General features: G+C 35.1%; 1 protein-coding gene across 2 annotated transcripts in view; it reads left to right on the forward strand.

Annotated features, from left to right (window-relative positions):
* The window catches only part of MED13 (mediator complex subunit 13), a 96255-nt gene that overhangs the window by 59676 nt on the left and 10973 nt on the right, over positions 1–25606 (forward strand). For both annotated transcript variants that reach the window (XM_082439868.1, XM_082439869.1), the window contains exons 17-26: positions 6684–6845; positions 10490–10713; positions 12353–12542; positions 13442–13904; positions 15099–15318; positions 15978–16169; positions 16726–16949; positions 18962–19104; positions 24689–24847; positions 24965–25150. In XM_082439868.1, the coding sequence (XP_082295994.1) occupies positions 6684–6845; positions 10490–10713; positions 12353–12542; positions 13442–13904; positions 15099–15318; positions 15978–16169; positions 16726–16949; positions 18962–19104; positions 24689–24847; positions 24965–25150 (2163 nt within the window). The remainder of the gene's footprint in view (positions 1–6683; positions 6846–10489; positions 10714–12352; positions 12543–13441; positions 13905–15098; positions 15319–15977; positions 16170–16725; positions 16950–18961; positions 19105–24688; positions 24848–24964; positions 25151–25606) is intronic.

A 25606-nucleotide genomic window follows, 5' to 3' on the forward strand; every position in this document is an offset into this window, starting at 1 on the left:
AATTTTTCTCTTTATTTTCCTTTAGTTGTATGACTTTCCTTTCTTAGGAAAAGGTATTAAAGGCAGTTTCCCATGTAGCTGATAGAGACACTTAAATTTGGACTTAAAACTCCTTTAAGAATGATATTTTTTAAGGGAGAATTTCCTAGCAGTTTAGTTTAATTTCACCAACAAAAGTATGGTTATTAGAGGTCTGTAATTATGTACTTGTGTAGGACTATAAAAGGTACTTTGCACATGTTAATTAGCAGAAAATTACTAGTTGTCTGCTTTATTCAACATTCTATCACTCATTATTTATTGAGCAACTAGTATGTGCCAGGCACTGTTCTTTTACAAAGTACAGTATTAAAACAAACATATTTCCTGCCCTTTTTGAGCCTGTAATTCTCAAAATAACAAAATAAACAAAAAAATAAGTAATTATATGATATCAGATAGCGACAAGTGCTTTGAAGGAAAAGCAGGGTAAAGGAGTGGAAAAAGACAGGAATATGCTACTGTAGATGTATGTTTAGAGAAGATATTACTGAGGGACAGCATTTGAGCAAAGACCTACATAGAGTGGGGGAATGTGAGCTGTGTGGTTAACCGAGAGAAGAGTGTTTTCAGGTAGTGCAAAGACTGTGAGGGAGTAGTGTGCCTAATATGTTTGAGAAACAGTAAGGAGGCAGTGTTGCTGGAATGAATTGAGTGATGGGGAGACTGGTAGGAGCTGGAAGGCTAAGAGATGGCCGAGCACCAAAATCATGTAGGGTCTTATGTACCATGTAAGTAAGGCCTTTATAGTTTATTCTAAGAGTTACGGGAAGCTGTAGGACAGTTTTGAGCAGAGAAGTAACATGATCCTTTTACTGTTTATTTTTTTTAAAAGATCACTCTAGCTGTTGTGTTGTGGGTGGTGAAGGTGAGAGTAGAAGCAGATAGATCAGTTAGGAGGCGGTTACAGTAGTTCAGGTGAAAGATGACAGTACCTTAGACAAGATTGGAAACAATAGAGATGTGAGTAGTAGGTTCTAGGCATATTTGGGAAATAGAACCTACAGGATTTGCTGATATAAGGAAAGATGAGGCATCAAGGATAGCTTGAGTGAATGGATGAATGATGGTGCTAATTATAGAGGAGGGGAACAACTGGAGGAGTAGGTCAAGTACTTATTTGGAGAAATGAATTTTAAATTCGGAGGAGTAGTTGGGGCTAGAGATTAAAAAATGTTGTGTGTGAGTTATCAGTATTTTAAGATATGGAGATGGATGAAAAAACTTAGAGAGTGACTGTATATAGAGAAGTCCAAGGATGGAACTGACATTTAGAGATGGGGGAGAAGAGGAGGATCCAGGATAGGAAACAAAGGAGGTAGGAAGAAAACCAAGAGAGTGTGTTGTGCTGGTAGCTAAGTATAGGAAATGTTTGAAGAAGGAGAGAAATGTCATCAATGTCAAATACTTGTGTGTAGTTATAAAGATCTAATGAGTTAATACATGTGAGCTGCTTAACACAATCCTTGGCACATAGTAAGTACTGAATTTATATAAGCTGCCATTATTAAAGTCATCATTTAGGTTTTTTTTTTTCAGGCATAGCCACTGGGAAACATATTTCTAAAAAGATGTCTCAGTATACCACTCATTAACTTTTTTCTAACTTTTGTTAATTATGCAGAAAGTTAGCCTTTCTTCAAAATGTGTTTTTTGTTAAGAATTTTTGTTCTTAGGTGATACATGCCATTTAATAACTTTGATTTGGTTCCTTATGTCATTTGCTAATCCAGCCATTTTTGGACACGTGCAAAACAATATGCTTGGTATTCTGGGAGATAGGAAGATACCCCATGTTTAAATTGCTCATAGACTACTTGGAGAACTAAAACTGTAATGCAGGGTTGGAGTAAAAATACTCTAAATGCCCATTGACAGGAGAATGGATAATAATTATGATAGTACAGATAGAATGTTACATAAGCTCTGAAAATGAGTAAAACTCTTGTAACAGATGAATCTTGGTAAAAGTTTTGAGGGGAGGGAGAGGGAACAAGTCCCAGAAGATTGTATATAGTGAGATATTTTTTCATAAAGTTCTAAAACAGGCAAAACTAAATGTATTTTCTAGATGCACATAAAATTCAGGATGGTGGTTAATTCTTAAAAGCTGAGGGATAGGATAGGGTGAAGCACTTAATAAGATTGGGTAATATTCTGCTTCTTGGGCAGTGAGATCGTAGTTGTTCATAATATTATTAAGAAAATTTGTGAATAAGATAAGGCTATGCATGGACCAGTGGTTACATTTTGTTCATGATAATAGTTTGATGATTCATCAAACTCACTATACTCACGGATCAAATTTTTAAAGAAAAAGGTATAAATAAATATCATAGATTTTCAAAAAAAGGGCAGGATTATTTTCAGCCATAGATAGTAGTTAAGAACATAGGCTGTGGAACCGACTACTTGGGTTTGAAACATGGCTCCATCACTATATACTATGACCTTGGGCAAGTTATTTAACCTCTGTCTCAATTTCTTGAGATAGTGTCAATAATAGTATTTACCTCAGTGTTAGAGGATCAAATGAGCTAATACATATAAAACAGACCAGTGCCTGGCACAAAGTACTCAGATATTATCAGTAGTAACAGTAGTAGTAAATAGCAGCAGCAGTAGCATTAGTGGTATTCTGTTTGTTTTTATTATTATTATATGTTTTTAAGATCCAGCTCATCTTGAAAGTTGTCACAAGAAAAAAAAATTTTGTAACTGTGTATGGTGATGGATGTTAACTGGACTTACTGTGGTGATCATTTTACAGTGTATACAAATAACAAATCATAATCATCACTTCGTACACCTGAAACTAATATAATGTTATGTCAATTATATCTCAAAAAAAATCCACTTATTTGCCAAGTAATAGAAAATATTGAGTTGTTAACCTTGTGTGCATTTTTTCTATAACAATAAAGATTGATGTAAACAGATTACTCTGCAGCCATAAAGATAAATTTCATCCTAAGAATTTATATTGAGAAAATAATTCAAAACAAACAAAAAAGAAATATCTTTATATTTCAATTTAAAATTTCAACATTTAAACAAATAATGCTGCAAAACCTAAATGGGCAATATTGGAATACTTTCTCATTAAATTATAACAGCTTCATAAAATAGTAGCAAGCTCCTGTATTAGGACCTTTGCCCTGATTGTTTCCTCTGCCTGGGACACTGTTCTTCCAAGAATTTACATGGGTAACTCTCTTGTCTTTTAAAATTTTGTCAGAAGTCATCTCCATCCTGCTCCTTTTTTTTTTTTCCCGTAGTGTTTGCTTATTACCTTCTAATATACTGTATAATTTATTGATTAATTATCTCTCCATTAAGTTCAGCCTATGCAAGTTCTGTTTAAGAGAAAGGGTTTTTGTCTATTTTGTTTGTTTGTTGATATGTCCAAGTACCTAGAACAGTGCCTGGCATATAGATGTCCAAGGTGTTGAAATATTTGTTTGAAGGAATTAAAAGTCTACAAACTGTAGTTTGTATAATTTAGTGGTAATGTTTATTTTTCTCAAGACAGAAAAAGCTTTATTCCAATTATAAAAAATACATACTTGCTGAAAAGAAAGTTAAGAATCTAAACAATACAGAAAAGTAGAAGTAAAAATTGCCCCCAGTTTTTGCCCATCCCCATCATTACACCACGCCATGATCACTCATTTTTAAGCAACTTTATTGACATACCATACAGATCATTTAAAGTGTACAATTGAATGGTTTTTAGTATTCACAGAGTTGTGTAGGCATCACCACAGTCAATTTTAGAACATTTTCATCATCCACAAAAGGAATCCCATGTTTATTAGCAATCACTCCCCATTTTCCTCCAACCACTCCCTCCCAGCACTAGGCAACCACCAGTCTACTTTCTGTCTCTATAGATTTGCCTCTTTTATACATTTCATATAAATAAAATCATATCCTATATGGTCTTTTGTGACTGACTTCTTTGTCTTAGCATAATGTTTTCAAGATTTATCCATGTTGTAGCATGTGTTAGTACTTCACTCGTTTTTATTGCCAAATAATATTCCATTTATGAGCATCCCACATTTTATTTACCCATTCATCTGTTCATGGACACTTGGATTGTTTCCACTCTTTGGCTGATATGAATAATGGTACTGTGAACATATGTTTACCAGTTTTTGTGTAAACATACGTTTTTATTACTCTTGGGTGGACTTGATAACTCTGTTTTACCTTTTGAGGAACTGCAAGACTATTTTCTGAAGCAGCTGCACCATTTTACTTTCCTATCAGCAATGTGTGAGGGTTCCACTTTTTCCATATTCTAATTAACACTTGTCCTTGTGTGTTTTATTATTATTGTAATCTTATTGGGTTGTAAAGTATTATCTCATTGTGGTTTTGATTTGCATTTCCCTAATGACTGATGAAGTTGAGCATATTTTCATGTGCTTATTGCCCATTTCTCTTTCTTCTTTGGAGAAATGTCTTTTCAGATACTTTGCCCATTTTTAAACTAGGTGTTTTGTCTTTTCATTATTGAGTTGTAAGTGTTCTTTATATCTTCTGGATACAAGTTCCTTATCAGATTATGATTTGCACATATTTTCTCCTGTCTCTGGGTTGTCTTTTCACTTTCTTGATGGTATCATTTGAAGCAGAAAAGTTTTTAATTTTGATGAAGTTCAGTGTATTATTCTATTTTGTTGTTTGTACTTTTGGTTTCATATCTAAAAAGGCTTTACCTAATCCTAAGTCATGAAGGTTTACTTCTATGTTTTTTTCTAAGAGTTTTATAGTTTTAGCACTTATATTTAGCTCTATAATCCATTCTGAATTAATTTTTGTATATAACATAAGGAAGGGGGTCCAAATTCATTCCTTTGCATGTGGATATCCAATTGTCCTAGAACCATTTGTTGAAAAGATTATCTTTCCCCATTAAATTGTCTTGGCACCTTTGTCAAAAATCAGTTGACCGTAAATGTAAAGTTTTATTTCTGGATGTTTACTTCTATTGATCTATATATCTGTCCTTCATGATCACTCTTAAAAATCATTATATATTCTAAAAACCATTGCTTTCCACCAGATCTCAGCATAGAGACCTGGCACTTGTCATAATATACAATTATATTATTTTTCATGCATTCTCCTCCACAAGATTGTAAGATCCCTGAAGACATGAATAAGAATTTATTTACACAGTATTCCCAGCAGCTAGCATAACTCCTGACCCATAGTAGGTCTTCATTAAATATATTTTTTTAAAGAATGAAAGAGTATCTGTGGGAATCTCTCTGAATTAAAATCAAACTGTAGTTTCCTGAGCTTCACTCAGATCAGAATTTCTCAGGGTAAGCTCTGTGTATATGTTTTTTAAAAGTTCCCCATTTGATTATGATAAACAACCTTAGCCAATGACAGCTTTTTCTAGATTTTATGTAAATAGTCACATATGAATACACATAGTTCTATTTGTGTAAAATTATCTTCCATAGATAGTTTTAAAACCTGTTTTTTTATTTATTAGTGTATTAGTCATTAGTCCATTTCAAATAGCTTTGTTATCACTTTTAATGACTAGTATTCTATTATGTATATAATAGTTTATTTAAACATAATAGTTATTAAGCAGTATATCTGAAATTAAATTACTTCTGATTCTATACACTATTTAGATATAGGGAATTAAAACAAGAAATAAGTTAGGCAATAATAATGATGAATTAAAGTTGAATGATTTAACATAACAGAGTGCTCAAACAGGTTTAATGATACAGCTGAACCACAATGGAGGGACAGATTACTTATATCAGTAATATTTCATGGTTTTTTAAAAAACCATTTGACATTTAAGAGCAACACCCTCCATATCCATACTGATAGTTGGTCAGAAATGTAGGTCATAATAATTTGATAATCTGTAAATCTATTACGTCTAGGTTTATAAAATATCTTCGGATATTACAACACTTTTTAGCAGTGTGAACAAGTTTATCTGTTACTCTACAAGTTGTATACTTCAGAGTTGTTACAGTCTACTATTTTTCACAAATTAAGCTTTAATCATTGTAACCAGTCTTGTCCATCTGGTCATTTTACCAAAGTGGTGGTAATTAAGGTGCATAATTTATAACTCATTTCTGTGTGAGGCAAAGTTCTTTGTAGTAAGATACCTATAAGCACCAAAAACAACCAAAATAGGGACTTCCCTGGCGGTCCAGTGGTTAAGACTCTGCGCTTCCACTGCAGGGGACACGGGTTTGACCCCTGGTTAGGGGAACTAAGATCCTGTGTGCCGAGCTGCACAGTCTAAATAAATAAATAAATAAATAGATAAAACAACCAAAATAAATGTAAAAAGGAAGAAATTTATTTGATTAATTTATAAATTGATCAATGAGCTAATGAATGACTTTTTATGAAGATGAGTTACAATAACTTTTTTATTGTCTCTTCTTGGTTTTAAATACCTAGAAAAACCATTTCTACAGATCATTTTAGGTAGAACTTACTATAGTTCTCTACACAAGCAGATGCTTAATCTTGGTGATGAAGAGCTAAACTTTCCTAGATGTATGTATTGTTATCATAAAAATTTTTGTGTTGACAATAGCAATTCTTATTCTTTTTTTTTTTTTTTTTTTTAATGGTTGTAGATGTGAGTATGCAGTGCTCACAAGATATACTTCGAATGCTTCTATCTCTTCAGCCAGTTCTTCAGGATGCTATTCAGAAAAAAAGAACAGTAAGGCCTTGGGGGGTTCAAGGTCCTCTCACTTGGCAACAATTTCATAAAATGGCTGGCCGAGGCTCTTATGGTAAGTAATTTATAGTAATGTGTATTGACTTACTTTATATCATTTCTCAGTTTCTTTGCCCAGCTTTAATAAGCACATTTATCTTTAAATATTTTTGTGGCATATGCTTGACTTAAGGCCAGTGTGGTCAATCTTAGCCTTCCTTACTTTGAACGTTTTCAACATTCACTTTACTGGGTTCTCCAATCCCACTTCAGAAAGAACAGCTTGTTTTTACTGACCAGTAAGATTTTATGTGAAGAAAGAATCATACTGCCAAATAAAGACTGAAACACTACTTTTCTTGTAAGTTACTGTTTTACAAAATTGAATGAAAAATGGGGTAAAAAAGAGAGGGTAATACTAGTGATAAAAGGCCCCAAGGTCTTCATTTAAAAAAAAAAAGAACAAAGACAGAAATTTGCCAGTTGTGACAAGAGTAGCAAATGAGTACTCTCAGTATGGTAGACAGTAGATTTATGGTCAGCTGTAATGGAAGGTACATTCAAAATGCTTGAACTATCTGTTGAAGATTATCTCTGGGGAAAAAAAACCAAAAAAGATTAGGGACTTCCCTGGTGGTGCAGTGGTTAAGAATCCGCCTGCCAACGCAGGGGCCACAGGTTTGATCCCTGGTCCGGGAAGATCCCACAGGCCATGGAGCAACTAAGCCCGTGCGCCACAACTACTGAGCCTGTGCTCTAGAGCCCACGAACCACAACTGCTGAGCCTGAGTGCTGCAACTACTGAAGCCCATGCACCTAGAGCCTGTGCTACGCAACAAGAGAAGCCACTGCAATGAGAAGCCCGCGCACGCAACGAAGAGTAGCCCCCACTCGCCGCAACTAGAGAAAACCCACGCTGAGCAACGAAGACCCAACACAGCCAAAAATAAATAAAATTTTAAAAAACCCCAAAAAACAAAAATGAGTGTCTCTGAAAGGTGGGATGTAATTGGAACTTTTAAAATATATTTGGAATAATAGTTTTTAATACTGAAGACCCTGACTTTTTTTGCATGGTTTTAGAATGCATTATGTACAGAAGTAGTAGATGATTTGCTCCTATTTTCCTTTTCCACCCTTTTATTAATGGCTAAATAATTTAAATTTCATTTAAAAAAACTTGATATTCAGTGGAAAATGCAGTTTAATTATAGTATTTTTATATATATATTTTTTCTACTTTTAAAAAAAATTTCAATTTTATTGGAGTATAGTTGATTTACAATGTTGTGTTAGTTTCAGGTGTACAGCAAAGTGATTCAGTTATACATATACATATATTCATTCCTTTTTAGTTTCTTTTCTCATATAGATCATCACAGAATATTGAGTAGGGTTTCCTGTGCTATACAGTAGGTCCTTGTTGGCTGTCTATCTTACATATTAGTAGTGTGTGTGTATGTTCATCCCAAGCTCCTGATTTATCCCTCCCCGCCACATTTCCCCTTTGGTAACCATAAGTTTGTTTTCTATATCTGTAAGTCTGTTTCTGTTTTGTGAATAAGTTCATTTGCATGTTTTTTTTTAAATTGGATTCCACATATGAGCGATATCATGTATTTGTCTTTCTCTGACTTAACTTAGTATGATAATCTCTAGGTCCATCCATGTTGCTTCAAATGGCATTATTTCATTCTTTTTTTTAATGGCTGAGTAATATTCCATTGTACATACGTGCTGCATCTTCTTTATCCATTCCTTTGTCGATGGACATTTAGGTTGCTTCCATGTCTTGACTATTGTGAATAGTGCTGCAATGAACATTGGGGTGCATGTATCCTTCCAGATTATGGTTTTCTCCAGATATATGCCCAGGAGTGGGATTGCTGGATCATATGGTAGTTCTGTTTAAGGAACCTCCATACTGTTCTCCATAGTGGTTGCACCAATTTACATTCCCACCAACGATGTAGGAGGGTTCCCTCTTCTCCACACCCTCTCCAGCATTTATTGTTATAGTATTTTTACGTTCTTTTTGAAACGAAAATAGAAGACACACAGAGTTCTACACCTTACTGTTCAGTACATATGAGCTTTTGTTTTTTTGTTTTTTTTTTAAATGGCTGCATATATTCTATTGTTCTTTACATATGTTATTTTACCAGTCTACTGTTTATGGACTTATACATTGTTTGCATCATTATCATTACAACTATTCTAGAATGCACACAATCCCTGGCTTAAAGCATGTGTATATTTAAAAATATATATATTGCCAAATTACTCTCTCTGATAGTGGTTTAAACTCCCACCAATAAAATGCTTGTTTCCCCAAACCCTTGCCAGTAGGGTGCTGAGTAGATGGGAGAAACTGGTTTGTTTCATTATAGTTTGAGAGGTAGACTAGTACAGACTTTGAGAGTAGATTTCCTAGATTCTAAATCCCACCTCCGCCACTTCTTATGTGATACTGGACATGTTGTTTAACGTCTCTATTCGTGCTTTCTCATCTCTAAAATAAGGTTGATATTAGTATCTGCTTCATGGTTTTTGTGGGTATTAAATGAGTGAATACATGTAAAGATCTTTGAACATTACCTAGCACATAGTAAATGTTATAATTGTTTGCTATTAATTATTTTAAATTCCTTGCTCTTAATGAGATTGAGCATCTTTTTATATATAAGAGGTATTTCTGTTTCTGTGGACTTTGTTCATATCCTTTACCTGTTTTTCTGTTAGGATGTTGATCATTTTCTTATGGATTTATAGGTCCCCTTTCTGTGGTAAGGAAATTAACCTTTTGTTATACGCATTGCAAATCTTTTTTCCAATTTATTGTTAATTGTTTGGCTTTGTTTATAGTGTTTTTTCATGCCAAAATTTAAAATTTATGTTGTCAGATTAATCAGTTTTTAAATGGACAGGTTTTACATTATGCTTAAAAAGACTTTCCCCAGTCAGAGTTTATTCAAAATAAAATGATGACGATATAAGTGAAGGTGATTAAGAGGTACAGACTTCCAACTATAAAATAAATAAATCATGGGTATGTCATGTACACATGGGGAATGTAGTCAGTAATGTTATAACAACTTTGTATGGGGACGGATGGAAACTGGTCTTATTGTCATTATTTCATAATGTATAAAAATATCAACACTATGTTGTACACCTGAAACTAATATAATTTTTTTAAAAACCCTCCCATATTTTCTTTTGTACTAATAAGTTTTTCGTTCTAATTAATTTTTTTACATTTAAGTGAAGGTATAAGTCACATATTTTATAAAAGGTCATTTAGCAAATTCCTAACTGTGAAAGTCTCAATCACTGGCTTTTAGGTATTTTTGTCTTTAATTAAATATTTTTACTAATAATAATGACTACACTAACTCTTGACATTTAAATGTTCCTCTTGGGACTTCCCTGGTGGTCCAGTGGTAAAGAATCTGCCTTCCAATGCAGAGGACACGGGTTCAATCCCTGGTTGGGGAACTAAGTAAGATCCCACATGCCAAGGGGCAGCTAAGCCTGCGCACCGCAACTACTGAGCCCACGCTCTGCAACGAAAGAACCCGCAATGAAGATCCTGCATGTCGCAACTAAGACCTGACATAGCCAAAAATATATAAAATTTTAAAATATTCTAAAAATAATATATAAAAATAAATGTTCTTCTTTTAAATCTTTTCTTAAAATATGTCTTTTCTTATTTAGGAACTGATGAATCCCCAGAACCACTGCCAATCCCCACGTTTTTGTTGGGTTATGATTTTGATTTTCTGGTGCTTTCTCCATTTGCTCTCCCTTATTGGGAGAGACTTATGCTGGAACCCTATGGATCTCAAAGAGATATAGCCTATGTTGTACTATGTCCAGAAAATGAAGCCTTGTTAAATGGAGCCAAAAGCTTTTTTAGAGATCTTACTGCAATATATGAGGTAGGTGCTTAAAAAGAGGTGTCGTTTTAAAACTATCTTATGATTTGTATGTTTATATATAAAATATACTGGATATTTCAGCTGATTGGTAAAGAATAATAACAATGTCAGACTAGATGTTTAGTTCTCATACAAACCAGTTACATTCTTTACAGCTTTGACCCAGACCCTTTGTTAGATGTGTGCGCCATGGGTCACTGTGGAAATTGCCGTATTGGGGGAAAACGGTTGAGAGCATGTATGTCCCATTTAAGATAATCTTTTCCTGAAACAAAGGGTAGCATTGTAAATGGCCAGGAAAAAATTACATTTATAAAAATTCTAGTCTTGATTCTCTAGGACCTCAGGTTTAGACACTAGGCCTTACTTTCCTCATATGTAAAATAAAGCTATGATAGGCCTCTCTAAGATCCATTTTATTTCTGAAATTCTTGGCTGATCTTTTAAGTTATAATTCTCATGTTGTATCCATCATTGAGTACAATGATTATAACTTTTAAGTACCCTGGAACATAAAGTCTTAACTTCATTTTATAGTCGTCCCTGAATATCCTCAGGGTGTTGGTTCTAGGACCCCTTGCAGACACCAAAATTTATGGATGCTCAGTGTTATATAGAATGGCATAGTGTTTGTATATAATCTATACACATCTCCCTTATACTTTAAATCATCTCTAGATTACTTATAAATGATATTTACATAGCATTACATACCTAATGCTATGTAAATAGTGGCAGACATGGCGAATTCAAGTTTTGCTTTTTGGAACTTTCTGGATTTTTTTTTTTTTTTGAATATTTTTGATCCATGGTTGGTTGAATCTGTGGATGCAGAACCCAAGGATACGAAGGGCCAACGGTATCTCCCTTTTCCCACAAATGCTTGGAAGTCTAGTCTTTAAAATTTAGTTTCTTTTACTATCTGAATCGTTAGTTTGTGCTGGTTTAACTCCTCATTAATGTTCTACTTAACTTTAATTGCAAGATATCTGTAGTGTGTTTTGTAAAAGTAAATATTTCCAAAGAGTGTCATTTAGAACACTAGTCCTGCAAAATCTTCCCAGAAAAAAGTTCCATAGTTAGATAGGTTTGGGGAGACATTGTGTATCTATTTACCTTTTAGAGATTCACTATACATGTTAGATTATTAAAGCCTTTAAAAGTCTTACAGTAAAGAAATCCTTTGTCTAAACTTTCTTAATCCAGTGTTGCAAACCTGTTTGAGACTGGGCTTCCTGAAACAAACATTAGTGGCTTGCAGAATTGGAGGGAGAGCTGGATAATGCATTTATGTACATGAATTGGGATGGATGTACAACTTAAAATGACTGCATATTCATGCTCAGTTGTTTCTGTATTCTGCAAGTTTTCGTTATTCAAACTATGTGGTTCTAGTGCCATTATTATCTAGGTGTTTTATTTCATTGGAGATATTTTAATTTTGATAGAAATTCAATGGATTTCTAATGTAGAAAAGTAAAAAGACCTGTGGCACCATTTCACCTTGATATTTTTATTACAAATGTTAATTATAAATGATAAAGCTTATTTTTAAATAGCTTAAATCCTTTATTTTATGATATGAACTAAAAAACTATAGCAAACTCACTAATTCTGATTTCTGTATCTGTATTTGTAGTCATGTCGATTGGGTCAACATAGACCTATTTCTCGACTATTGACGGATGGGATCATGAGAGTTGGATCTACTGCATCAAAGAAACTATCAGAAAAGTTGGTAGCAGAATGGTTTTCTCAGGCAGCTGATGGTAACAGTGAAGCATTTTCTAAACTCAAGCTTTATGCGCAAGTCTGCAGATATGACCTAGGTATTGAATTTGTATTTACTGTATAAGGTCATTTTAGCAAAGTATGACCCAGTCCACCAGCTTTTTGTAAATAATATTTTAATGCAGCACAGCCATGCTCATTTATTTACAGATGTCTATGGCTTCTTTTATGCTGCAAGATCAGAGCTGAGTCGTTGTGACAGACTGTGTAACTTGGAAAGGCAAAAATATTTACTATCTGATCCTTTACAGAAAAAGTTTGTTGATCACTACAATAGGGAACCCATCAAGTAGGAAGATTTGTGTTTTTATTTAAGTTTATTAAAATTAAGATTTTTGATTTGTTAATGGTTAAGATAGGTAAAACAACTTGTAGTTCCCTCTGCAACACAGAGAGACAGTTCTTTGTTGGAATTAAGAAAATGACAGCTATTGAAGACTTGCTTTTAACACCCTTGAATTAAATATCAATGGACTTACTTTAGACTTAATCCAAAGAGACACAGAACCAAAACATTGAACCTCATTAGACATTCCTATAATTTGAACCCCATAACATTCCTCCATTTTATATTTAATTAGCTCCCAAGTATAGTCACTATTCAACTTGTGACCTAGGAAGTTGTTGAATGGTTTAATGAAAATTTGCTAGATACTGTTATTTTTATTTAATTAATTATGCCTACAAAATAGAATTTTATTATATTTCATGGAAACTATTTTGTATAAACTGGTTTACTTTTCAATTCCATTTAAAATTTTTTTTCACTTTGTAGGGGAAATAGAAAGCTAGTGTTTGCTACACTGTTAGTAGGCAAATTAGGGGGAGGGTAATCACCAAAAGAGTATAAACTAGAAATTATTATTCAGATAGTAGATTAAATAAAGAACCAATCAGTGAAATAAAGAATTAAATATCCTGTTTTTATTGTCTTTAGGTCCTTACCTTGCTTCCCAGCCATTGGACAGCTCTCTACTTTCCCAGCCAAATTTAGTTGCCCCTACAAGTCAGCCTTTGATTACTCCACCTCAGATGACAAGTACTGGAAATGCTAATACTTCATCTGCCACCCTAGCATCTACAGCAAGCAGCACTGTGACAATGACTTCAGGTGTTGCCATGTCTTCTTCAGTTGCCACAGCTAACTCAACTTTGACCACAACCTCAGCTTCATCTTCATCATCCTCCAACTTGAATAGTGGAATGTCATCAAATAAACTACCTTCATTTCCACCCTTTGGCAGTATGAACAGTAGTGTTGCGGGATCCATGTCTACGCAAGCGAGTACAGTTCAGAATGGCCAGCTAGGAGGGCAACCGCCATCAGCTCTACAAACAGCTGGGATTTCTGGAGAGTCGTCTTCGATTCCCACTCAGCCACATCCTGATGTGTCTGAAAGGTATATTTAAATATACTAACCTTTGCAGAAATATAAATATATGCTTCTTCTTGTCCAAATAACATAAAGAGCCTTTGGTCTTATCCTTGAAATTTTAGTTTTTATAATGTCGAATATTTTACCTATAAAATTATAATGAAGAATCTTCATAAAGTCTTTATCATAGAATCTCAGGGTGGGAATGAAGACCTTGAAAACCATTTAGTCTAACTATCCTGTGATGTTTGAGTCTGTTCTGTGACATAACTGTCAAGTACATTTGCCTATGCAAATCACTCCAGTGATTTAGAAGTCACTATTGAATGACCCTGTTCAGAGGCATAAGAGTTGTACCAGGATTTGAATCTGTCGTTTACTGGCTATGTCACTTTAGGAAAGTTACCTAACGTTTTGGAGCATGTTTACTTACCTGTAGAGTGGGAGCAATAGGATATAATGTATATTATGCTCTTAACAAAATGCTTCCACTTAAGTTATTTATAATGACAACAATGATGATGACAGCTCTCTTTATTCCTTTTATGAAGAAGGTATTCCTTTTCGATTTATAGGTTAAGTTAGCCTGAGCTTGGTTATATCTTTCAGCTACCCGGATGCAGTTTGGCCCAAAGTTATACTTGTATGTGATTAAAAGCAAACTCTTAATTACCCAGCTAGATCTTCCATTTTGAACATCTAAATAGATTTGGAGTTTTAAAAAATCATATCACCATCAAAGAATGAAGCTTAATCCCCATTGAAGTTATGAAGTATGAAATGAATATGTATATTCTAAAAATGTAATAGAACATTGACTAAGTCTGGAGAATTGGTTTCTTTTTGGTCTAGCTCTGCTTCTAGCCAGCCTTGTGATCTTGGGCAGCTCATTTAACTTATCTTTGTCTCAGTTTTATCACTTAAGCACTAAGCTCTCTTATGTTTCTGATGCTCTGTGGTTTTAAGAATTCTGTTTCTTCTTTTTAACGCAAGACCTCGTAATGAGAAAGGTCTTTGTACACCATCAAATTGTGAACTTTTTATGGCTCTCTTTGGAGAGAAAGATGTCCCTCATTTTTAGAGAGGCTCTCAACACCACACGCCCCGCCCCCCACCAAAAAAAAGGGGAAAGGGTATTAAGAACCTGCTTTGATGCTATTCCGAGAAGGTACAGTAGAACTTTTCCCCTAACTGTCTTATTTCTACTTCAAATTTTAGCACAATGGATCGGGACAAAGTGGGCATCCCCACAGATGGTGATTCACATGCAATCACTTATCCACCTGCAATTGTTGTTTATATAATTGATCCTTTTACATATGAAAACAAAGATGAGAGCACTAATTCTTCTAATGTATGGACTTTGGGGTTACTTCGATGTTTTCTAGAAATGGTACAGACTCTTCCTCCTCATGTTAAGAGCACTGTTTCTGTACAGGTGAGAATGATAAATGTTACAAGTTAAATTTATTTAAAACGGTTGATGTTGATAGAAGTTTCAAATTTACTATTCTGTATCCACATTGATTTTCTAAAAGCCAGGTTCTATTATATTGACTTTACTATAAATGGTATTATAATAGAAATCTTAGTTTATAAAAGATAAACTTGCAATCATACAACAGTAAGAATAGAGAATAAAAAGACCACATTAAGTATGTTAAATATCTCTCCCGTGTTACCTTTATAATTTTTAAATCCATAAGCTTAAATAGGAAAAGAATGGACTTATATAAGCTAGAGTTCTAAATAAGAGGTTACAAACTAGAAGTAGAGCGAAATTAACCGTATTAAGTTGTATGCAGAGAATTTGAATTATTCTTTGTAGACTACAACAGGACTATGGCAGTCAATGGCAGTATTGATCAGTATAACTGTTAGGTAGAAATGTTTAAAGATTTTTACATAGCTCATTAATAAAATTGAGTATTCATTAAAAATCTATATAATAGATAAGAAAATATCATTCTTTAGATTATCATTTTAATTAGGTTTTGTTTAAATTTTCTAATAAAATGTTTAGAGTTTTAGACTCACTGTTCTTTTTATTCTCTTGTGGAAAGTTTAACATTTGTAATATTTGCCTGTAATTCTTAGATTGTTCCCTGTCAGTACCTGTTGCAACCTGTGAAGCATGAAGATAGACAAATCTATACCCAGCATTTAAAATCCCTGGCTTTTTCGGCCTTTACCCAGTGTCGGAGACCACTTCCAACATCAACCAATGTGAAAACATTGACTGGTTTTGGTCCAGGTTTAGCCATGGAAACTGCTCTTAAAAGTCCTGATGTAAGTATGTTTTCCATTACCAAAGTTATTGAATGACTACATTTTATGATTTTATGCAAAACTAAGTGCAAGTCTTTGATTAGCTCTCATTTTCCAGTTATAATGGGTAGATATACTATATCTTTCTTTTTTTTGTTGTTTTAAATTAATTTATTTATTTTTGGCTGCGTTGGGTCTTCTTTGCTGCACGTGGGCTTTCCCTAGTTGCGGCGAGTGGGGGCTACTCTTTGTTGCAGTGCGCGGGCTTCTCATTGCGGTGGCTCCTCTTGTTGCAGTGCACGGGCTCTAGGCCCATGGGCTTCAGCAGTTGTGGCATGCAGGCTCAGTAGTTGTGGCTCACGGGCTCTAGAGTGCAGGCTCAGTAGTTGTGGCTCATGGGCTTAGTTGCTCCGTGGCATGTGGGATCTTCCTGGACCAGGGCTCAAACCCATGTCCCCTGCATTGGCAGGCGGATTCTTAACCACTGTGCCACCAGAGAAGTCCCTGTCTTTATTTTCAATAAAAGATTTTTCTGTGATTGTATAGTACCATAGTAACTTAATTTTTTACTTTACAGAGACCAGAGTGTATTCGACTTTATACACCTCCTTTTATTCTGGCTCCAGTGAAGGATAAACAGACAGAGCTAGGAGAAACATTTGGAGAAGCTGGACAGAAATACAATGTTCTTTTCGTGGGCTACTGTTTATCACATGATCAAAGATGGATTCTTGCATCTTGCACAGATCTGTATGGAGAACTTTTAGAAACTTGTATCATTAACATCGATGTCCCAAATAGGTACTTTTATTTCCTTAAATGTATCATTGTATCATCCCATGAAAAAAAATTCATACACACACATTATGTTTCATTTTTAATGAATAGAAAATGGTTTGGAAGGTATATATATTAAAATACTAAGTCTTGGGATTGTGGGTGCTTTTCATTTCTTTTGTAGTGAATATATTGTATAATTTAACGGACTCTAAAATAATTTTGATTATCTCGGTTACATAGACAAAAGAGGTTAAAGCCCCTATATTCTGTGTAATAAACCTTGAGGTAATGATTTTAGCCTAACAAATTTTGAAACATGGAACTAGAAAGCCATCTGCAAATTAAAATCCATTAAGGCATCCTAGAACATTTACTTTTCTCATATACCATCTAAGATATAGTCCCTAATAAACTGAGTTAACTTTCTTTACTAAAAATTTTCCCGTTTAAATGTTGGAGTGTCTTCTGAAAATGGTGGCCTTCTTTTTAGAATTCTTCTTGATAGTAGTTAGGTATCATGACCAGTTATTCATGAAGACTGTAACTAATAGGTCACAAAAGATGAGCCTCATATTGAATTATCACTTAATAGACACTTCTAATAACGTATTTCAAGGCTAGTGAACACTGCCTAAGAGAACCTGAAAAATCCATGAAGTAACTTTAATTTTCAGATTTGGTTCTGTTCTTTATTTTCTTCTTTATTACCTAAACGTTCTGTTCTTTTAAGTTCAGAAATTGGTTATGTGCAAAAAAACTTAGTGATTATTTGGTTATAGTGGCGCTGAAGAAACAGAATATAGAAACATTAATCTGTGAAGGATGAGAAAGAGAATAGAGAAAGAATAATACCACCTTCCCAATAAAAAAATAGTGTATTGCCATTTTACTGAAAGTAGAAGTGAGATGATGGTTAAGAGGTCCAACTCTAGAGTCTTAGAGATCTGGGTTCAAATCCCAGTCCTGCCACTTATTGGCTGTGGGATCTTGACAAAATTACTTTATCCAACTGAGCTGTAGCTTACTTCTCTGTAAAATTAGGAGGATAATTTTATCTGCCTTATAGGGTTGTTAGGATGAAATGAGGTATTACATGTAAATTGATTGGACATACTGCTTGGTACGTAGTAAGTCCTCAATAAATGGTAGCTACTGTTGCTCAGCCACAGAGCACTTAATGTTATGTACTTGCCTAATAAAGGACGTGCATGCAGAAAACACAGCATTGTTTGTTCTGGGAAGTGTGGGAGGTTTTTGTTCGATATTCTTCAATTTAAAGTATGAAGCAAGGGACTTCCCTGGTGGCGCAGTGGTTAAGAATCTGCCTGCCAATGCAGGGGACATGGGTTTGAGCCCTGGTCTGGGAAGATCCCACATGCCGCGGAGCAACTAAGCCCGTGCACCACAACTACTGAGCCCGTGCGCCTAGAGCCCGTGCTCCGCAACAAGAGAAGCCACCACAATGAGAAGCCCACGTGCCGCAATGAAGAGTAGCCCCCGCTCGCCGCAACTAAAGAAAGCCCGTGCACAGCAACGAAGACCCAACACAGCCAAAAATAAATAAAAATAAATAAATAAATTTATTTAAAAAAAAGAATAAAGTATGAAGCAAGGGTTTTCAAACTCCAGTCCATAGGCCAAATCTGGCCACACTCATTTGTTTAATTATTGTCCATGGCTGCTTTCATGCTGCAGCAGGTTGAATTGTTGCAGAAGAATCTTGATGGCCTACAAAGCTTAAAATGTTGGCCCTTTAAAGAAAAAGTGTGCCAATCTCTGGTATAGAGCAGTGTTTCTGGTGAATTTTGGTGGTTCTTGGACAATTTTTAATTTTAAGTATATATTTTAATATGTATTACACAAACTACAAACTATCATGCCAAACCTGTGATTTTATATATATTCTTGCTTAGGACTTGTGTAAAAAATATCAAGCATTAAAATGAGGGGACCAGTTTTTCACAAATTTGAGCTCTTTTGAAATGTCATCATAGGAATTTTAGAAATATTTATGACTCTATTCCATACAACAGGGCTCGTCGGAAAAAAGGATCTGCTAGAAGATTTGGTCTACAGAAACTTTGGGAGTGGTGCTTAGGACTTGTACAAATGAGTTCATTGCCGTGGAGAGTTGTAATTGGCCGTCTAGGAAGGATTGGTCATGGAGAATTAAAAGGTAAAATTGTGCTTTTGTTATTTAATACTTAAATTTCTGTGTTTTTTTGAATTTTATTTTATTTTTTTATACAGCAGGTTCTTATTAGTCATCAATTTTATACACATCAGTGTATACATGTCAATTCCAGTCACCCAATTCAGCACACCATCATCCCCACCACCCGCCGCGGCTTTCTCCCCTTGGTGTCCATACGTTTGTTCTCTACATCTGTGTCTCAACTTCTGCCCTGCAAACTGGTTCATCTGTACCATTTTTCTAGGTTCCACATACATGCGTTAATATACGATATTTGTTTTTCTCGTTCTGACTTACTTCACTCTGTATGACAGTCTTTACAACCACCCACGTCTCAACAAATGACCCAATTTCGTTCCTTTTTATGGCTGAGTAATAGTCCATTGTATATATGTACCACATCTTCTTTATCCGTTCGTCTGTCGATGGGCATTTAGGTTGCTTCCATGACCTGGCTATTGTAAATAGTGCTGCAATGAACATTGGGGTGCATGTGTCTTTGTGAATTATGGTTTTCTCTGGGTATATGCCCAGTAGTGGGATTGCTGGATCATATGGTAATTCTAATTTTAGTTTTTTAAGGAACCTCCATACTGTTCTCCATAGTGGCTGTATCAATTTACATCCCCACGAACAGTGCAGGAGGGTTCCCTTTTCTCCACACCCTCTCCAGCATTTGTTGTTTGTCGATTTTCTGATGATGCCCATTCTAATTGGTGTGAGGTGATACCTCATTGTAGTTTTGATTTGCATTTCTCTAATAATTAGTGATGTTGAGCAGCTTTTCATGTGCTTCTTGGCCATCTGTATGTCTTCTTTGGAGAAATGTCTATTTAGGTCTTCTGCCCATTTTTGGATTGGGTTGTTTGTTTCTTTAATATTGAGCTGCATGAGCTGTTTATATATTTTGGAGATTAATCCTTTGTCCATTGATTCATTTGCAAATATTTTCTCCCATTCTGAGGGTTGTCTTTTCGTCTTGTTTGTGGTTTCCTTTGCTGTGCAAAAGCTTTGAAGTTTTATTAGGTCCCATTTGTTTATTTTTGTTTTTATTTCCATTACTCTAGGAGGTGGATCAAAAAAGATCTTGCTGTGATTTATGTCAAAGAGTGTTCTTCCTATGTTTTCCTCTAAGAGTTTTATAGTGTCCAGTCTTACATTTAGGTCTCGAATCCATTTTGAGTTTATTTTTGTGTATGGTGTTAGGGAGTGTTCTAATTTCATTCTTTTACATGTAGCTGTCGAATTTTCCTAGCCCCACTTATTGAAGAGACTGTCTTTTCTCCATTGTATATCTTTGCCTCCTTTGTCATAGATTAGTTGACCATAGGTGCGTGGCTTTATCTCTGGGCTTTCTATCTTGTTCCATTGATCTATGTTTCTGTTTTTGTGCCAGTACTATATTGTCTTGATTACTGTAGCTTTGTAGTATAGTCTGAAGTCAGGGAGTCTGATTCCTCCTGCTCTATTTTTTTCCCTCAAGACTGCTTTGGCTATTCGGGGTCTTTTGTGTCTCCATACAAATTTTCAGATTTTTTGTTCTAGTTCTGTAAAAAAATGCCATTGGTAATTTGATAGGGATTGCATTGAATCTGTAGATTGCTTTCGGTAGTATAGTCATTTTCACAATATTGATTCTTCTAATCCAAGAACATGGTATATCTCTCCATCTGTTGGTATCATCTTTAATTTCTTTCATCAGTGTCTTATAGTTTTCTGCATACAGGTCTTTTGTCTCCCTAGGTAGGTTTATTCCTAGGTATTTTATTCTTTTTGTTGCAATGGTAAATGGGAGTGTTTCCTTAATTTCTCTTTCAGATTTTTCATCATTAGTGTATAGGAATGCAAGAGATTTCTGTGCATTAATTTTGTATCCTGCAACTTTACCAAATTCATTGATTAGCTCTAGTAGTTTTCTGGTGGCATTTTTAGGATTCTCTGTGTATAATATCATGTCATCTGCAAACAGTGACAGTTTTACTTCTTCCAATTTGGATTCCTTTTATTTCTTTTTCTTCTCTGATTGCCATGGCTAGGACTTCCAAAACTATGTTGAATAATAGTGGTGAGAGTGGACATCCTTGTCTTGTTCCTGATCTTAGAGGAAATGCTTTTGGTTTTTCACCATTGAGAATGATGTTTGCTGTGGGTTTGTCGTATATGGCCTTTATTATATTGAGGTAGGTTCCCTCTATGCCCACTTTCTGGAGGGTTTTTATCATAAACGGTGTTGAATTTTGTCAAAAGCTTTTTCTGCATCTATTGAGATGATCATATGGTTTTTATTCTTCAGTTTGTTAATACGGTGTATCACATTGATTGATTTGCATATATTGAAGAATCCTTGCATCCCTGAGATAAATCCCACTTGATCATGGTGTATGTTCCTTTTAATGTGTTGTTGGATTCTGTTTGCTAGTATTTTGTTGAGGATTTTACATCTATATTCATCAGTGATATTGGTCTGTAATTTTCTTTTTTTGTAGTATCTTTGTCTGCTTTTGGTATCAGGGTGATGGTCGCCTCATAGTATGAGTTTGGGATTGTTCCTTCCTCTGCAATTTTTTGGAAGAGTTTGAGAAGGATGGGTGATAGCTCTTCTCTAAATGTTTGGTAGAATTCACCTGTGAAGCCATCTGGTCCTGGACTTTTGTTTGTTGGAAGATTTTTAATCACAGTTTCAATTTCATTACTTGTGATTGGTCTGTTCATATTTTCTATTTGTTCCTCGTTCAGTCTTGGAAGGTTATACCTTTCTAAGAATTTGTCCATTTCTTCCAGGTTGTCCATTTTATTGGCATAGAGTTGCTTGCAGTAGTCTCTTAGTATGCTTTGTATTTCTGCGGTGTCTGTTGTAACTTCTCCTTTTTCATTTCTAATTTTATTGATTTGAGTCCTCTCCCTCTTTTTCTTGATGAGTCTGGCTAATGGTTTATCAATTTTGTTTATCTTCTCAAAGAACAAGCTTTTAGTTTTATTGATCTTTGCTATTGTTTTCTTTGTTTCTATTTCATTTATTTCTGCTCTGATCTTTATGATTTCTTTCCTTTTGCTAACTTTGGGTTTTGTTTGTTCTTCTTTCTCTAGTCCCTTTAGGTGTAAGGTTAGATTGTTTATTTGAGATTTTTCTTGTTTCTTGAGGTAGGCTTGTATAGATAAACTTCCCTCTTAGAACTGCTTTTGCTGCATCCCATAGGTTTTGGATTGTCGTTGTTTTCATTGTCATTTGTCTCTGGGTATTTTTTGATTTCCTCTTTGATTTCTTTGATTTCTTCATTGATCTCTTGGTTATTTAGTAACGTATTGTTTAGCCTCCATGTGTTTGTGTTTTTTACGTTTTTTTTCCCCTGTAATTGATTTCTAATCTCATAGCGTTGTGGTCAGAAAAGATGCTTGATATGATTTCAATTTTCTTAAATTTACTGAGGCTTGATTTGTGACCCAAGATGTGATCTATCCTGGAGACTGTTCCGTGCACCCTTGAGGAGAAAGTGTAATCTGCTGTTTTCGGATGGAATGTCCTATAAATATCAATTAAATCTATCTGGTCTATTGTGTCATTTAAAGCTTCTGTTTCCTTATTTATTTTCATTTTGGATGATCTGTCCATTGGTGTAAGTGAGGTGTTAAAGTCCCCCACTATTATTGTGTTACTGTCGATTTCCTCTTTTATAGCTGTTAGTAGTTGCCTTATGTATCGAGGTGCTCCTATGTTGGGTGCATATATATTTATAATTGTTATATCTTCTTCTTGGATTGATCCCTTGATCATTATGTAGTGTCCTTCCTTGTCTCTTGTAACATTCTTTATTTTAAAGTCTATTTTATCTGATATGATTATTGCTACTCCAGCTTTCTTTTGATTTCCGTTTGCATGGAATATCTTTTTCCATCCCCTCACTTTCAGTCTGTATGTGTCCCTAGGTCTGAAGTGGGTCTCTTGTAGACAGCATATATATGGGTCTTGTTTTTATATCCATTCATCAAGCCTGTGTCTTTTGGTTGGAACATTTAATCCATTCACGTTAAAGGTAATTATCGATATGCATGTTCCTATGACCATTTTCTTAATTGTTTTGGGTTTGTTTTTGTAGGTCCTTTTCTTCCCTTGTGTTTCCCACTTAGAGAAGTTCCTTTAGCATTTGTTGTAGAGCTGGTTTGGTGGTGCTGAATTCTCTTAGCTTTTGCTTGCCTGTAAAGCTTTTGATTTCTCCATTGAATCTGAATGAGATCCTTGCCAGGTAGAGTAATCTTGGTTGTAGGTTCTTCCCTTTCATCACTTTAAGTATATCTTGCCACTCCCTTCTGGCTTGTAGAGTTTCTGCTGAGAAATCAGCTGTTAACCTTATGGGAGTTCCCTGGTATGTTATTTGTCATTTTTCCCTTGCTGCTTTCAATAATTTTTCTTTGCCTTTAATTTTTGCCAGTTTGATTACTATGTGTCTCGGCGTGTTTCTCCTTGGGTTTATCCTGTGTGGGACTCGCTGTGCTTCCTGGACTTGGGTGGCTATTTCCTTTCCCATGTTAGGGAAGTTTTCGACTATAATGTCTTCAGATACTTTCTCGGGTCCTTTCTCTCTCTCTTCTCCTTCTGGGACCCCTATAATGCGAATGTTGGTGCATTTAATGTTGTCCCAGAGGTCTCTTAGGATGTCTTCATTTCTTTTCATTCTTTTTTCTTTATTCTGTTCTGCAGCAGTGAATTCCACCATTCTGTCTTCCAGGTCACTTATCCATTCTTCTGCCTCCGTTATTGTGCTATTGATTCCTTCTAGGGCAGTTTTTTCAGTTATTTTATTGTTCTTCTCTGTTTGTTTGTTCTTTAATTCTTCTAGGTCTTTGTTAAACATTTCTTGCATCTTCTCGATCTTTGCCTCCATTCTTTTTCCGAGGTCCTGGATCATCTTCACTATCGTTATTCTGAATTCTTTTTCTGGAAGGTTGACTATCTCCACTTCATTTAGTTGTTTTTCTGGGATTTTATCTTCTTCCTTCATCTGGTACATAGCCCTCTGCCTTTTCATCTTGTCTGTCTTTCTGTGAATGCAGTTTTTGATCCACAGGCTGCAGGATTGTAGTTCTTCTTGCTTCTGCTGTTTGTAAGCAATACTTTGCAGGAGAATGGTAAATTTCTGTTTTATGTTAATTCATATCTAGGAATAGGTACTGAATAAAATGCAAAGGTTATAAAAATCTAGTTTTTTGTTTTGTTTTTAAAGAGGAACCACATATGTCCAGTCCACAAATGGCTTAACTCAGATTTAAAAGGACATATTGGAACTTTATATCAGTGTTATTACTACTATTCTTGTCATCTTCCATTTTTTCCCCCTTTCTGCTTAGTGTGCAACTCATCCTATGTTCAGTAGATACTAATTGATACTGATGTACATTAAAGTTGGGATAAAGGATGTTGAATAAAGTCAGCGAGTTTATTTGACTTTAATGATGACTCTTGAGGAATACATTAATTTTAAAACCATTATGTTTTAACTTGTTGTTCTATACAGTGTTAACAATGCTGTAACTTTGGATATTATTTTGTTTTTACTGTTGATACCCACAGATTGGAGCTGTTTGCTGAGTCGTCGAAACTTGCAGTCTCTAAGTAAAAGGCTGAAAGACATGTGTAGAATGTGTGGTATATCTGCTGCAGACTCTCCCAGCATTCTCAGTGCTTGCTTGGTAGCAATGGAACCCCAAGGCTCTTTTGTTATTATGCCAGGTTAGCCATCTTTAGTTTATATCAGATTTAATTCTTTATGCACTTAAGTTTCTAAGTATTTTGTAAAATCAATTTTTCATTTATTAAAAGAAAAAATACCTTTCATTTTCTTTCCAGATTCTGTGTCAACTGGTTCTGTATTTGGAAGAAGCACCACTCTAAACATGCAGACGTCTCAGCTTAATACCCCACAGGATACATCATGTACTCATATACTTGTGTTTCCTACTTCTGCTTCTGTGCAAGTAGCTTCAGCTACTTATACCACTGAAAATTTGGACTTAGCTTTCAATCCCAACAATGGTAGGTGGATTGTTCTGTACAGGTTTGCAAATATAAAATAAATGTGGATGATTGTGGCTGATTATAGGCTGGATAATACCTCCCAAAACATCTATGTCCTGTGAATGTTCCTGAAACCTGTGAATGTTACCTTATATGCCCTCCCCCACCCAAAAAAAAGACTTGCAGATCTGATTAAATTAAGGATCCTAAGATGGAGAGATTATCCTGGCTTATGCAGGTGGGCCCAAAATGCAATCTTATAGATCCTTATAAGAGGGAGATAGAGAGAAATTTGACTGTATACAAAAGAGGAGAAGGGCGGGCTTCCCTGGTGGCGCAGTGGTTGAGAGTCTGCCTGCCAATGCAGGGGACACGGGTTCGAGCCCTGGTCTGGGAGGATCCCACATGCCGCGGAGCAATTGGCCCGTGAGCCACAATTGCTGAGCCTGCGCGTTTGGAGCCTGTGCTCCGCAA

Source organism: Balaenoptera physalus (genome assembly GCF_965194825.1).
Source record: "Balaenoptera physalus genome assembly, chromosome: 20".
In the NCBI taxonomy this organism is placed as follows: domain Eukaryota; kingdom Metazoa; phylum Chordata; class Mammalia; order Artiodactyla; family Balaenopteridae; genus Balaenoptera; species Balaenoptera physalus.